At 43.2% G+C, this 14011-nt stretch overlaps 1 protein-coding gene across 2 annotated transcripts in view; it reads left to right on the top strand.

Annotated features, from left to right (window-relative positions):
* The window catches only part of LOC119387416 (uncharacterized protein C3orf38 homolog), a 35194-nt gene extending 22615 nt beyond the window's left edge, over positions 1 to 12579 (top strand). For both annotated transcript variants that reach the window (XM_049413509.1, XM_037654805.2), the window contains exons 2-4: positions 216 to 391; positions 1303 to 1476; positions 10585 to 12579. In XM_049413509.1, the coding sequence (XP_049269466.1) occupies positions 216 to 391; positions 1303 to 1476; positions 10585 to 10980 (746 nt within the window). In that variant the 3' untranslated portion in view covers positions 10981 to 12579. The remainder of the gene's footprint in view (positions 1 to 215; positions 392 to 1302; positions 1477 to 10584) is intronic.
* Positions 12580 to 14011: the final 1432 nt, after the last annotated feature.

The following is a 14011-nucleotide window of genomic DNA, read 5'->3' as shown; positions in this document are numbered from 1 at the left end:
CAGTGTTGCTGAAGGCACATGCGAATGCAGAGCACTTAAACATTCTGCAATGTCCCATGTTACTACACTCAGATTTAAAAGTTATTCTTTATTTTAGCTTCCACCAATACGCAAGGCATCAAAGGACAGCCTTTAATTGAGACATTGCCATGCTGTTGTTTTATGTAGTTCTTGCTGGCCCAAACACTTAGAAAATGACTTTTTGCACCATGCAGAAGCCGAGAGAGCCATCCTCAGTGGTACGCAGAATCCAGCTGATCTTCTACGCCGCAAAAAAATTCTGCGAGAACTGCTGTTTCGCTATCTTTGGAGTGAAAGCGTCTTTGTGGCGCCTGCACTTGCCAAGTCTGATCTCATCAATGCGTGCCTACAGCACTGGCAAGAAGATAATGTAAGTTCTGCCCAAATGATGATGCCTTTTGACGTCTCCCTTTCTTTCCCGTGTTGATTTGCATCATTACTGTTTGAAGTTGCAGCATTGATCACGTGTCTGCACACAGTTGTTTTTATGTCGGTGTCTATGCTGTGGTTGCAGTGCCGTGCAATTGCAATCACCTGGAAAGATGCAGACTGGTTTGTTTGCTCTCAAAAACCATCTTTATTGGCTATATGTAGATTTTCTTAGCATATTTCATCTTCAAAGGATTGTTACTGCGTATGGGAATACAGATAAAAAAACCGAGGGCAGGCTCTATTTGAGGTCATATCCAGGATAGTGTGGCCACCTCACTACTGCACTGCTTTTCATAAACGCAGCCAAGCCACCTTCTCGCCTTTTGGTGCTGATGATGGGCTATCACGTTGTTTGTGGGAAAGTGGATAGCATGGCGGTGTGCTACCGAACCACCAAGATCTCACGAAGGCAGAAATAAATATCATCTGTCGGCTGTTCCTCGCGACACATGCCTCGCTTCTGTCTTTTTTCTTTCTTCAGCTGCATTGACACCCCTAACAACAGTAGCATCAAGGCAGTGGCTCTTATTCAGTCGAAGAGGGGGGAGGGGGGTGCTGGTGAGGTCACATCTGTGCTGAAACACGGTTTGAAATTCAGCTTTTATTAAAGACCCGTCACCCACCCAAGGCATACACAATTGGGCTTCAAGTGTATCGAAGGCAAAGGGCAATAACTCCATTATAGCCTTCACTTGTGCTACCAGAATTTCATCGAGAGGTTACTGTGCATATTGCAACATCTTGCAAAAGTAGTTTTATTGGAGGCACCTTTTAGGAATTGACGGTCGGAGAAACAAATGACATTGCACTGTGAGGGTGCCACTCAAGATGTAACACTGGAACATGCAGGCACTCAAGTCTGGCCAGTTTCCAGCAAACGGCACCGATAAGGATGGCAAGACATCTGAGACCAGCTTTCAAGAGAAACTGGGCACAGAATTCACCAACTGGTTCTTTGCGCAGCTGAATTCGGAAGGAGAAAAGTTGGGACACCAGCACTTCTTTCCGAACTGCCAGCTCAGAGTAAGTATATATTTTTTTTTATTTTTAGGCTTCATTTTAAAAGCCATCTTCGACAGAAAGTTGTCAGTAGCTTCTGGGCTGCTACCTTGTAGCAATGTGTTCTGTTGGATTCTATGCTTTTTCTTGGGATGCACTGCTCATGGCCAGCTCGTCTCGTTGATAATGTGGGTGGACATTACTAAGGCCCCTTTCACAGAGCAAAAGCATGAAAAGGCATCTGTGAATTTCGTCAGAATAAAATTTTAGCCAATGCTTTACTTAGGCACAAGAATCAGAGATTCATTGCACTTCACTTGAAGTTGTTGAAGGCCTCATCCTCAGCTGTACTGCCAAAAAGGTCAGTCATTTCAGTCGATGGCATTGCTGGGTCATTGTTGTCAACCTCTAATATTGCACTGTTATAACCAAATTTAATTTTGTTCACCATGCTGCCGCACGTTTTTTGTACTCTTAAAGAGTATGCACTGCTACTTTCGTGCCAGTGCACGTGGTTTTATGCTTGTATAAAACTCCAACAAAAGGTGTATTTCCATGTATGTCTTGTACACCCTTGCAATTTTTTAACAGTATCGCGCGAGCGCTGAGCGCGTGATATGGTAGCATCTAATATTCTTGAAAGGTAATGAGATCTGCCGATGATTCACAAGCACACAAAGCACACTGAAGGGCGAGCGCCGTCGGCTACGCTATTTACTTCAACATATCTTTAATCTTTAAGTAAACAGCGCCATACCACGGACCACATTGGAGAAATGGTCAAAATTATGCGCGTGCACGCTATACGCAGCCAAGTGCAAGTGTCCTCGGCTGTGCTGTTCTGCTAGGCGTATTCGATACCGGTGCTTTCTGCTGCATTATCAGCTGCCTTTTTCTTTTTTTTTTATGAATGCCATACACATCCACGCGGAAAGCATGAGCATCGAGGAGGTCGAGACGGCCACTGATGTCGCTCTTTTTTGGGCATCAGTGTAGCAAACGGTGCTCGCATTTCAGTGTACTTTGTGCGCTTGTGCATCATCAGCAGATCTCGTTACTTTTAGAGAATATTAGACGCTAACATATCCCTCTATCAGTGCTCCCACGGTACTGTTAAAGAATTGCAAGAGTGCACACCGGAAATAACAATATACAATATTCATGATATTTCATAAGAAATTATAAGCCTCCTTGCTTTTTTAGAACCTATTATTGGAAGCATTAGGTTGCTATTTTATCTCCAGCGGCAGCACCGCATGACATCCGTGGCAGCCAATTAAGCACAGTGCCACTTATTGCCAAAAAGATGGCCAGTCATTGTTTGACTGAAACACTTTGGAGCACAGAATGAAAGAGTATTTCCTGTGAACAGTGGTTAACTGCTTTGGAAACACGTAAGGGCTTGTTTAAAGGGACACTAAAGGAAAATATTAAGTCGACGTGGATTGTTGAAATAGTGTTCCAGAAACCTCGTAGTGGTTGTTTTTTCAGTTGCAATCAGCACCTAATGATGCAATTATGACCTCAAACCACGTTTGCTCAGACACACAACAGTTAATTATTTTGAGACGTTTTTATAGCATGCAGTCGCAGTTTTGGTTACAGGAGCACTGAGAGGAGTGGGACCAGGTTGGTTTTTTGTAAGCAGAGCTGACCACACAGAACAGTGACACGCACGTGTGAGCACTGTGTTGAAAACTACGGCTGAGAGCTCAAGCAAGGAGCATGGCAGTCAACACAAACTCGTAATGTAGGTGGTTATATTGGTTTTCTACTTTAAAACAAAGTTGATATCGATGCCGCGAGGTGCTCTACTGTGCACTCACTTGTGCAGCATACACTTTAAAATTGGTCTTCAATATGCTCCAGCCAATGGCGTAGCTAGGGAGGGGGTTACCCCCCCCCCTCCCATCCTGAAAAAGATCCTTGCTACGCTTCTGGTTCTAGCCTATATTTGCCATTCATATTTTGTAGATTATGTACGTGTACATATCCTGAACATGGCGGTAGCCTAGAGGTTATGGGCCGCAGTTCAATAACCTAAAAGTGTACTGGAGAGGTGGAGTCCATGCATATTTGTAAATGAAATGTTCTGTTTCGTCTCATGCGGTTGGCCAGAAGCCAGCTGCTGTCTTAGGGTGCAAACCCATATTCTGCTTACATCACCATATTCTGCTTACATCGAAATGATGAAGCACTCCTATCAGTCATTCTTGTGCCAATCCTTTGCTGAAACCAGCAGCTGCCTTGATGAAGTCAAGTCCACTTGTCGAAACATTGGCTTAGTGATATTCCCTATTCGAGGATATTTTTATCTCGTTATTTTACTAATGGCATAGCACTAATGCTATGTCATTGTTTTACTAATCACACAGATAGTTTTAAAGGATGCAAAGAAAAGTGGTGTTTTTTTTCATACTATAACTAGTGTTCATTAAGATGTGAGAAACAAACCGCAGCTCACTAAACAGTTACCAAGCACATGGCAAGAAGATTGCATACTTGTTGGGCTTGATTCACACCCCTGTTAGCTGTTCCATCCTTCTGGTCTCTCAATATTTTAAGACCGGCCACATTGTGACATCCCCCCTGGAACTGAATATTAGTTTCTCAAACGTTCACAAAATTTCACCGCAGGTGTCACTTTATGAATATATCCCAGCTTAACAGACATAATGAAGTTATAACATTTGTTGTCTAGGACACCAGAAAATTAACAAACCGGTCCTTAGTGGTTTGATATGATGGGCACCTGTACTTTCACCATCTTTGCCACTGCAATGCAGTGGCCTAAGCTGTCACTGTTATGCTACATGTATGATCTTCTCTTCCACCCAGCGTTACGTGTAGCTCAGCTAATCACTCTTTTAATGTCTCACGTTTGCTTACTGAAACTTGTACATGGAAGTGCACTTGCAAGTGAACATGCAAGTGACAGCATGGTTTTTACAACTTGTGGGAGCATGCAGCTGCCGCATCTCAGCCTGAGAACTAAGGGCAAATGATTAATAGTTAACATTTCATTGTTAATGTGCATCACAGCTGACATCAGCAATCTGTATTTGACACGTAATGCTGCCTCTGAGCAGCTTTGTTTTCGGTCATTGTATGGTGAGTTCACTGCATTAGATTGAAATGCTCTCTTCTTTATGTTATTATTATTTTTAACGGCCCCTTGCTATGCTTCATTGCAAATTTTGGTTACACGCTGTAAGTTGTGAGGCACCATCTAGCATAGTCGGCAAAAAATGTGGAGCTCACTCAGACTGGCTCATGAAATATATTTTGCCTTTAGGACTCACTCAGACTCACCAAAATTTTCCTAATTGGGACTCACTCTGACTCAGACTCACTGAAATTTTTCTCAACCGGACTCACTCAGACTAAAACTCACCAAAATATTGCTCGCTCAGACTCACTCTGACTCAGACTCACGGCACGATCTGAGTCTGAGTGAGTCGACTCATGAGTCCATTAGCGTATAATTTACTTTTTCGACCATAGTGTCAATGCTCTTTAACATCAATATCTCATATAACTGGGGTTCTACTTGGCACTTCTTCATCTCATACCTTCAAATACGAGTTATCAATGGTTACAATGTCGTAAGGACATTTTTATTGAAAGAGATGACTCACACGGGATATTCTATCAAGAACTTTCAATGAAAGATTTTGCCAGAGGGAGGTCAAAACCCCCTCGCCTCACCCCCTCCATACTCACACCTCTGATCAATAAATATTGAGATGGCGTATGAACGCTAGTGCTTTGAAGTATGTGTGAGTAGATGTGAGTATAAACGTGGGTCATCATAAGGCTGATAGTAATGCTGAAGTTGAGTAGATAGGACCATAGGTCGGCAAAAAAATGTGGGGCTCACTCAGACTCACTCATGAAGTATATTTTGCCCGTAGGGCTCACTCAGGCTCAGGCTCACCAAAATTTTCCTCTGTGGGACTCACTCGGACTCAGACTCACTGAAATTTTTCTCAACCGGGCTCACTCAGACTAAAAAAATATTACTCAGCCTAACTCACTCAGACTCAGACTCACGGCTCGATCTGAGCCTGAGTGAGTCGACTCATGAGTGATTTCGCCAACCTATGCCTATGTAGGGAGCGTTTTACCATAATAATTTTTCAAATTTGCTCATTATTGGCAGAGTTAGAAAGAAATTGAACTGTACCTGTTACCATGCCACCAAAATGGGGAGAGTCACTGTAAGCAGATTCACTCTTTCCCTTTGCGTTTTTTTTTACGTGGGCAATGTGCCTTTCTTTCATTCTCCCATGTGTCATATTTGGCGATGGAATTTTTCTAGTTTTCTTTCTTATCATTCTCTTTTGCTTCCTGACGCATCTCCAGTGCATTGGAACATGGTCAGTGATGTTCTGAAGAGTGCCTGCAGCGTAGGTCACGCGTTTGTGTGACTTATACTCTCTCTTTAAGTGCAGCTACCTGAAAAGCAAGGGCACATGGCCTTCTATTAGAAATTTAGACTATTGTGGTGCTATGGAGCCGTTTCATATTTTGCAGACAAGATGGCCACCAAGCAACCTATACACTGTGCATGTCAGTCAATGCCCAAGCCTTATGAGGGGCATTTTAAGTTTTTTTCTGGTTTAAGGATTCCCCTAATTTGAGTAGAGAAGCTCTTTATGCTTAATAGGCGGTGCACAAAACATGGCAGAGATGTGTTCTGGGTCCTTTCAGTCAGTTCAGGTACTCACAGTTCGCAAAAGCATGGCCTTCAAGATTAGCTTCCACTGTTTCAAGGCAGCCTGTGTTGGTGTCGCCATTGAGACGCCACCCATTAGTATCTCATGCTGATTTCCTCAAGGGCAAACATATGGTGGGCTTATGAACCCTACTAACAACACTATAGGTGTGCGCACGGCGCAGGCATGGGGGGGGGATGCTCCCTCCCCCCTGAATCGTCTAATGGTGGGCACCGATTCTGTCCCATACCTTTATTCAATTGTATCTTTCATGTCATTTTTTAATGCACAGGGTTATGGCTATGCATGTTTCTGACGATAATGGTGTCCAAGGACCCTGATGTTGCATTCAAAGATCTGTTTACATCCCACCTTTACCCTGGAAAGCGGGGATCAGTGGCAGGCCTTGTTGGGGAGCATGTTGCTTCATTTTCATTTTTGCGTCTGTTGCGGAGCTTGCTTTCTTTCGGCCTCGACCAAAGGGGGCAGGTGGAGGGGCTGCAGTGAAACTTGAACCCCCCCCCCCAATGTAGAACCTTGCACACGCCTATCAAATACACTTTAAATGCTATTTGCTGCTTTAATGTAGGTCAGCACTTGTATAAACCAAGAAAAGCACATAGAATGATGTTTGTATTCGGGCAGGCTTCGTTTTCTGCTTGCCATGGTGGCTTAACAACTGTCACATTGCACTGCGTAATGGGCTCGACTCTCAGCCACAGCGCAACTCGGTGGGTGCAGAATGCAGAAACATCTGTGTACGTACACTTAGGTGCATGTTGAAGAATTTCAGATGGTCAAAATTAATACAGAGTACTTTATTACATTATGCCTCGTAATCTTAATTGGGCTTTGCACGTTAAACTGCATAATTAGTTTAATTTTATTGGGCTTCATTTTTATTCTTTTGCTTTGATTGGTGGTGAACTGGACATAAGCATCTCAAATATCAACACATCACCTATGGTGGTTCATTCACAAACTCCGTGCGTCACATGCGGAGTGCTACTGATTGTAATTTGTGTTCTCTCTTGTAAGATGTCTTTTTCAAAGTTGAGCATTTTTTGGCTCATTCCAGGCACATTGCGCTAGCTCACATTGTCTCACATGGTTTTTGAACATTTAAGGGGGGACGTGGCATTCGGTAACAACTTTCTTATTTCTTCACGGATTTTTATGAAAATTGGCACACTTATTGGAAATGTTTCCATGATGCTACTGTACAAATTTCATGGACGTATCTCTACAAGTTATTGATGTATAATACATTTCTTCTTTTCGTTTTGTTTTAAGTGTGAGTCACTTAAAAAATGTGATAAGAAACTCTTTCAAAGCACTAAGAATTGTAAGATGTATGATTGAGGGCGTAACATTCATAGATATTTTTATTTGCCACACGATTTCTTTTACTTCCCATTTTTATGAGGAGACCATGCAACATGCATCAAGGCTGTGAGCAACTTGTTAACCAATTACTAAAACGTCATACTGGAATATCAAGAGTGTCATGCCTACTGTACTTCAAAGAATATAGAACAAAAAACAACTGACGTTGACTAAGCAGTCGCAAAGAAATCAGCAGAACAAGTGAAGCAGGAATAAAAAAAATCGTGAGAAAATGGCATTCAAAGTTCTACCTTAGATATTACCAGAGTCCTTCAGCGCTTTTCTGGTCACGAAACTCCTCAGTAACACTATGGGGAGAGCTTGCTATGTCGCCGCAGCTGCCATGCAGCAGCGCTAGGAGCGCGTGGGGGGCATTGAGGAGAGCTTCATTGCATAGGGAGAATTGGGGGCCCAAGGAATCCGGCGGCATAGGCGTTTAGCTTTCCTCATTTTATCTAAATTTGTACGACTGACGACTGTGAGAAATGTGTGCAAGGATATGGATGATGTACATGAGTGACGGTGCCGAAGACTTGCTGTATACCGGGTTGTCGCTATGGCTACAGAGGTACGAATGGAAATGTGTCGTTTAGTTTGCTGAGGGACGGCGATGGGAGGGATGAATGGAAACGTGCAGTACCACGACAGGAAGCTGGCAGATTTACCTTCAATTCTGAACACGTTAGAGTGTTCGAGAAACATTTTGACGCCACCGACGTTATTCGAATGGATGACTTCATAGTGAATAAAGAAAATGTGTTTTTGCAATGCGAGAAGGCGAAGTTGCGGGCCCGCACTGTTGCTTTCGCAGCTTGCTAGTTTTTTTTAAGTTCTTTCCAGCTTATTAAGTGCTTTGCATTGTTTCCTTGCTTGCCATTGTTAAAAAAAAGCGTTAAGCAATTTTTCTTATTTTTATAGTGTACTTCAGAGTTTGCTTTGTTTTTTTCAACAGCTTGCTCTCTTCATATACTGGCCTTGCAGAGAGTTTTCCTATGCTAGGAAAATGTCACTCATAGCTTTCTGTTTTCTGAGGTATTTTTTTCCAATAAAGGCTTTTCTATTTTCTCTTTCAACTGTAGCATTCTTGCTTTATTTACTGTAAATTAGTGGCTCGAAAGTGAGATGTTCTTAACATATACATTGAAATAAGCAATTATAGTGAAGTATGGACGCAATAGTGTTTCTTCAGCTTGACATGTTTCTGGGTGTTTTGCCCCATGTTACGTTTTTCACGTTCTGAATAATCCGAAAGTGCAACAGAGCTCTGCTTGTGGACGCGTGTTTTTCTCTAGCCTCTTCAGTCACGGTGTACACAATTGTGTACGCGAACTTCGGAGGCACGTCAAACGCCACGTGTTTCTTCAAATAGCCTGAAACTCAGTGTGCACATTCGTGCAGGCTTCCTGAGTGGACAACTAGCAGTCATTAACTTCATTGTGCTGCATATTGCTGCAGAGGATCACTTTGCGGGCTGCACCACTATGTTAGACGATCATTCGACGTGCCGCGTTCCAGGACCAACGTCAAGAGTATTTTTTTTTCTCCCGCTCGAAACGAATACAACCAAAAAACAGACTGTGCATGCATTTGGGACCTAATAGTTTATTCTTTTTGTGCACGTATTGAAGCTGACTGATGGCAGAATAATTAGACAATTAGTTACATGCGAATTAACAATATTTACTGAAACTCACAGAAAACAGCACATTCCTTCATTTTCTTTCTTGGAATGTAATACTGAATGCCTTCGAACTATGCCATGCCGAATTTGACGCATTTGCAGACAGTGCATCATAATACGTGACGGAAGGGGCTAGATTAGTGAAACACAGTTTCGTTTCAGTTAATCAAGTCTCCCCTGTGCAGACGTAGTACGTCTAAGCAGTCAAAGTAACGCATGTTGTGATTTGTGAAGTGCCACCAGCATGAAGATTGGAGATGCCCGAGTGCCCTTTCGACGCTGCACAATGTAAAGTGCAACACACTTTCGCTCGTTCAATGTCCACGTAACATGAAGTTGTCAAAGTTACTCGTAGAAAATAGACAAAACGTGGTTACAAACTCGGCGTTAAGGCTAGGTTAGGTCTAGAGATCAGCGGGTATTTATGCGGCACATGGGCGTTATCTCGCGAAAGCTTCGTCGCTCCGGATTTCAAGTGTTGCTGAAGCTCTATGAGGTAGGCTGCAGTGGAGTGAAGTTAGCTTTTATAAACTGTAAACACAAGAATGTAGAGCTTTTCTTTTTTTTAATGTGGCTGTGTCGAACCCCCGCGGCATATATGGCCTGATTGTGAATAACGCGATCGGCGTTGGCTCAACTCCCGCTGCGAGACTTTAGTTTGCGAGTTGGTGGGTTTCTAAGGCTTGTGTGGTGTCACAAGTCTAAGCAAATATCTCCTGCCTGAATATATACTCTCGTGCTCCACTGCCTGAGGTAAGGAATCTCGCTGGGAACAACATAGACAGCTAATATTCCTGCTTCAGCACGACTGGATCCATCACAGCCTTGTTATATATATACATATTTTTTTAATACGTAAAAGTAAGTTTTTTACACGCGTATGAAACAACCACATTGTATGTCAGGCGAAGTATGAGTGGTAGTTGAATTATTGCGGTTTGGTGCAAGATAAACCACTGCTTTGAACCGGCACAGCATTCAGCTGAGCGCAGTGCATGCGCACGAATGCACCCACATTGACCGCGGCGACCCTAGCGGCAGCCTCTGCCTCTGTATGAAACTGCGGGCGGAGTTTCGTGACCAGAAAAGCGTTGAACGACTCAGATATCACTTCATCAAAATGTACTGGGGTTGTAGCGTTTTGTGTCCTTTTCTGCACGCAACTTCTTGAGTGCTCTGCCTTTAGTTTGACTTATTACTAACTGGTTTTTCATTCCACTGTTCATGATGCCATTCGTGCTTTGATGCTCTTTTATTTTTCTTCCGTGCTATGCCCATATTTCCACCGCTGCATTGTGGTGTTTGACATCCTTCAGCAACTCACAAATCTCTTTCTTGGACCTACAGGTGCAGTGCTTTGAGAAGCTTGCCGGAAGGGAGAACCCTCCACGCGTGCTCTCAATCCGGGGTTCAGAGCCGGCCTCGCGCTTCTTGTGGCAGCTGGCCGGAGGTGCACGCCGCATGTTCCATCCCAATGTGCGCTCAGTCAAGTGCGAAGTGGAGGAACATGGACTGGCGCGCATCAACGTGAGTGGTGTCGTGCACGAGTACAACAGCTGCATGGGACTCTTCGAGTGCGGTTTTGGGCTGGTGCGTGACCCCAATGCAACAGCCACTGAGAGTGACGTCTGGAAGCTGCAGTTTGTTGAGGTGATCCTCAGGGTCTCGCGCATAGGCTTCGTCACGGCTGCGGTGCTTTCGACCGGTGAAGACGACATCACCATGGAGCTGGAGTGCACCTGAGGGCCAGCCCCACCGTTCTTCCCTACATGTCGTCCTGTGCCCTTTTCCTTTCACACCCTCGCGTCCCAGTTCGTATGTAGTTGCCTCTCAGCGTTAGGGTAGTACTGGAACTACTAGCCTGTCAGCTTCTCATTTCTCTGTCAAGTGACAGCCCAACGGAAGTATGCATGGGATTCAGAGACAGTACATATGGCTTATGGACATACGGGGAAAAAATTTAATGCTGTGGCACTTCTCGGGAACAAATAAATTGTGTACGAACAAGTGAGAGAGGGTCACAAGTGCCCATGGGCTTACAAGAGTACTCTATAGTTGTACTGCAGTTTAGCTGGTTTCCTGAGTCTGCTGCCTCACTCCTTGGCTGCGTGAATGCCGACACGCATCTGCTTTTCTTTCTTTTTCCATGACGGATGCAATGCTGTGCTTTTGTGAAGTATTTCCACTTGGCAAAAGCCAGCCGCTGTTCTGCAAGTAATGTTCTTCTGGTTGAAGAATGATTGCCCTGTATCATTGACATAGTAAGCGAAAGTTCCTAATTCCTGGCATGACGAGCAAGCATCAAACATGCTAGTCTTTCAAGACTAAAAAGGGGATAATATCTTGATGCACTGCACCGGTATTACCTTTATACTGGCTTATTCTCTGCGAGAGTAGTGTGCTACCACTCAAGCAGTTATGCAAGTAGATTTTTCTGTGGACTCTGGTGGAAGCTGTGTAACTTTGTAATGCATCGAGTATGTGTCTAATGCAATGCACTAAATAAAAGAACGAGGCATATCCAGTAACGTGGCACCATTTATTGCCGAGACTGGTTGCAAATGTTGATGCCATATTCATCAGTTTATGCTTGTATTGCTGATTTGTATATCTGTTTTTGCTTGTTTTCTGTGGATCACTTTATATCCCACTCATTTGTAGAAAAGTTGCCTGCTTTGTATTTTAAGAAAACATGTTTGGAAGCTGTAGCGGTGTCTTATGATGTGTGGCTTCATTACTGAGCTTGTTTTTCAGGGCGAGTGTATGGTAGCCCCTTGAATATCGGCCAGACTTTTCCACGAATGAATATATATATATATATATAGGCTACACTTTTCATTTATGTGAATGGCACAACCAGTTGTGTTCCTGTTAGCTAATTGTTGGTGTACTAACAAGGCAGTTATAGTAAAACATTATGTACTGTAACAAGCTACCTAGGTGGGTATCTGTAGTGAAAAGCTGCACTTGTCTTAATTGGATTCAGGACAGCTGCAGTGGGAAGTGTGCCACTCCATTCAGTTCCCCGTTAGAAGCTGCTGGTAAAAATGAAAGCATTTCCCTCATGATGCAAAGAAGTAGTGATCACTTGTATTTTCCCCTAAAGATGCTCGAGTATAGGCACTGTTTTGTAGATCTCAAAAGTAAGCATTGTCACGCATGTTCTTGTAAGCTTTTGTCATGCACCTAATAATGATGAGCTTTCTTGCAATGCTCATAATGAGGTATGTACTTCCATATTCATTTTTGTGTTTACAGTTCACATTTTCTTTTGTTACACTGTGTAATGAGTCCACACTGTATGAATAAAATGTGCAGCAAGCTGTCTGCAAAAGCAGAAAATGTAGCATGTGTTCCGATTCTAACAAGGTAAAGACTTATCCCCATTCTTAAGTGGCCCGTGTTGTCGCTGTGACAATTGCACGATTACCGTAGGCATTCTGAGTGGCTGAAGACTGGTTTGCGGCTTTCATGTATAACAACGCAAAGCTTGGAGCACCTGCCTAGTAGCAGTCTGCACGTAGTTATCAATAGCAACATGCGGCCTCTGTCTGAATTTTCAGTAATATATTCTGAAAATTTGTGAGCCATTGTACTCGGTGAAGGTGGATGACCAGCGAAGCCGTTTGGCACACAACACAGTGGTGACTGAAACATTTGAACATTAGCCGATCACGCACCCTGCAACTAAATCCAAAATGTCTGCCCAGAAAGTCCCTTTTGAATTTATTGTATGTTCCCTTAACGTCTTACACTTGAGCATCATGGTACATCCATCTTATTGCCGTATTCTCCATTTCACAACATGTGTCGTCTTACTTGGCTTGCCGCATGCACTTGGCATTTCGTGCACTATTTAAATTGGTATTTGCCGCCCGTGTGTTTCCTTCTTAATTTTTATTGGATTGGTGGTGAGAGGGGAGGTTTGCCCAATTTGTGTGGCATATGCATCTTTGTTGACGCACGGTAAAAATACACAGAAGCCTAGCCAGCTTCGCTGTAAAACGGTGTGGCTGCTACCCTTGCCACTTAGTACAAGTTGTCAGTGTTTTCATGCTGCAGTAAGTTTTGTTTCATGTAGCACTGTTCATTTTTTTTTTTTAGGTAATATTACAGTATGTTTTCATCCGGCAAAATAGCCTTAGGCTTCTTTCGTGCATACAAGTACTTTTTAGTGTTAACATTGTGTCGGGTATCACTGTACACTAGTTGTTACAGCTTTATTTTGGCTAAAATGACAAAGTGAGCAAAGTGTCAAAAGTCTCGCTGGGAACAACATATACAGCTAATATTGCTGCGTCGGCACAACTGGATCCATTGCAGCCATGATATTTTTTTGTTTTAATTCGTGGAAGTCAGTTCTTTACATGCGTGTGCAACAACCACTTTGTATGTCAGGTGAAGCATGAGTGGTAGTTCAATTATTGCAGTTTGGTCAAGTCCACTTCAGTATTGATAGAATTATGCTCAAGAGTATCAGCATAGTTGATTGTGTATTTTTTACTTGTTTTGAAGACATTAGCCGGAAGTGTTGTAATCATCACGGTGGAGACATTCAGCTACACCAAGGCTGTCAAAGCATGACAAATGTGAAGCATTTGCTGCATTGACATGTTTCTTTGACAACACAATGACTGCTAGTCGGAGATGTTATTGTGAGTGAAAGAAATGAAGCCAGTTTTGCTTGTACTAGCCAGTAGCGGGAGTACAGCTTGCTCTGCTTGGGTTCTCAGCTAGCCTACAATATGGAATCTGCTGGATCACGTGGTGTGTT

The sequence above is a fragment of the Rhipicephalus sanguineus genome, chromosome 3 (genome assembly GCF_013339695.2).
Source record: "Rhipicephalus sanguineus isolate Rsan-2018 chromosome 3, BIME_Rsan_1.4, whole genome shotgun sequence".
In the NCBI taxonomy this organism is placed as follows: domain Eukaryota; kingdom Metazoa; phylum Arthropoda; class Arachnida; order Ixodida; family Ixodidae; genus Rhipicephalus; species Rhipicephalus sanguineus.
The sequence above is the reverse complement of the archived record's forward strand: the minus strand, read 5'-3'. Positions and strand labels throughout refer to the sequence as shown.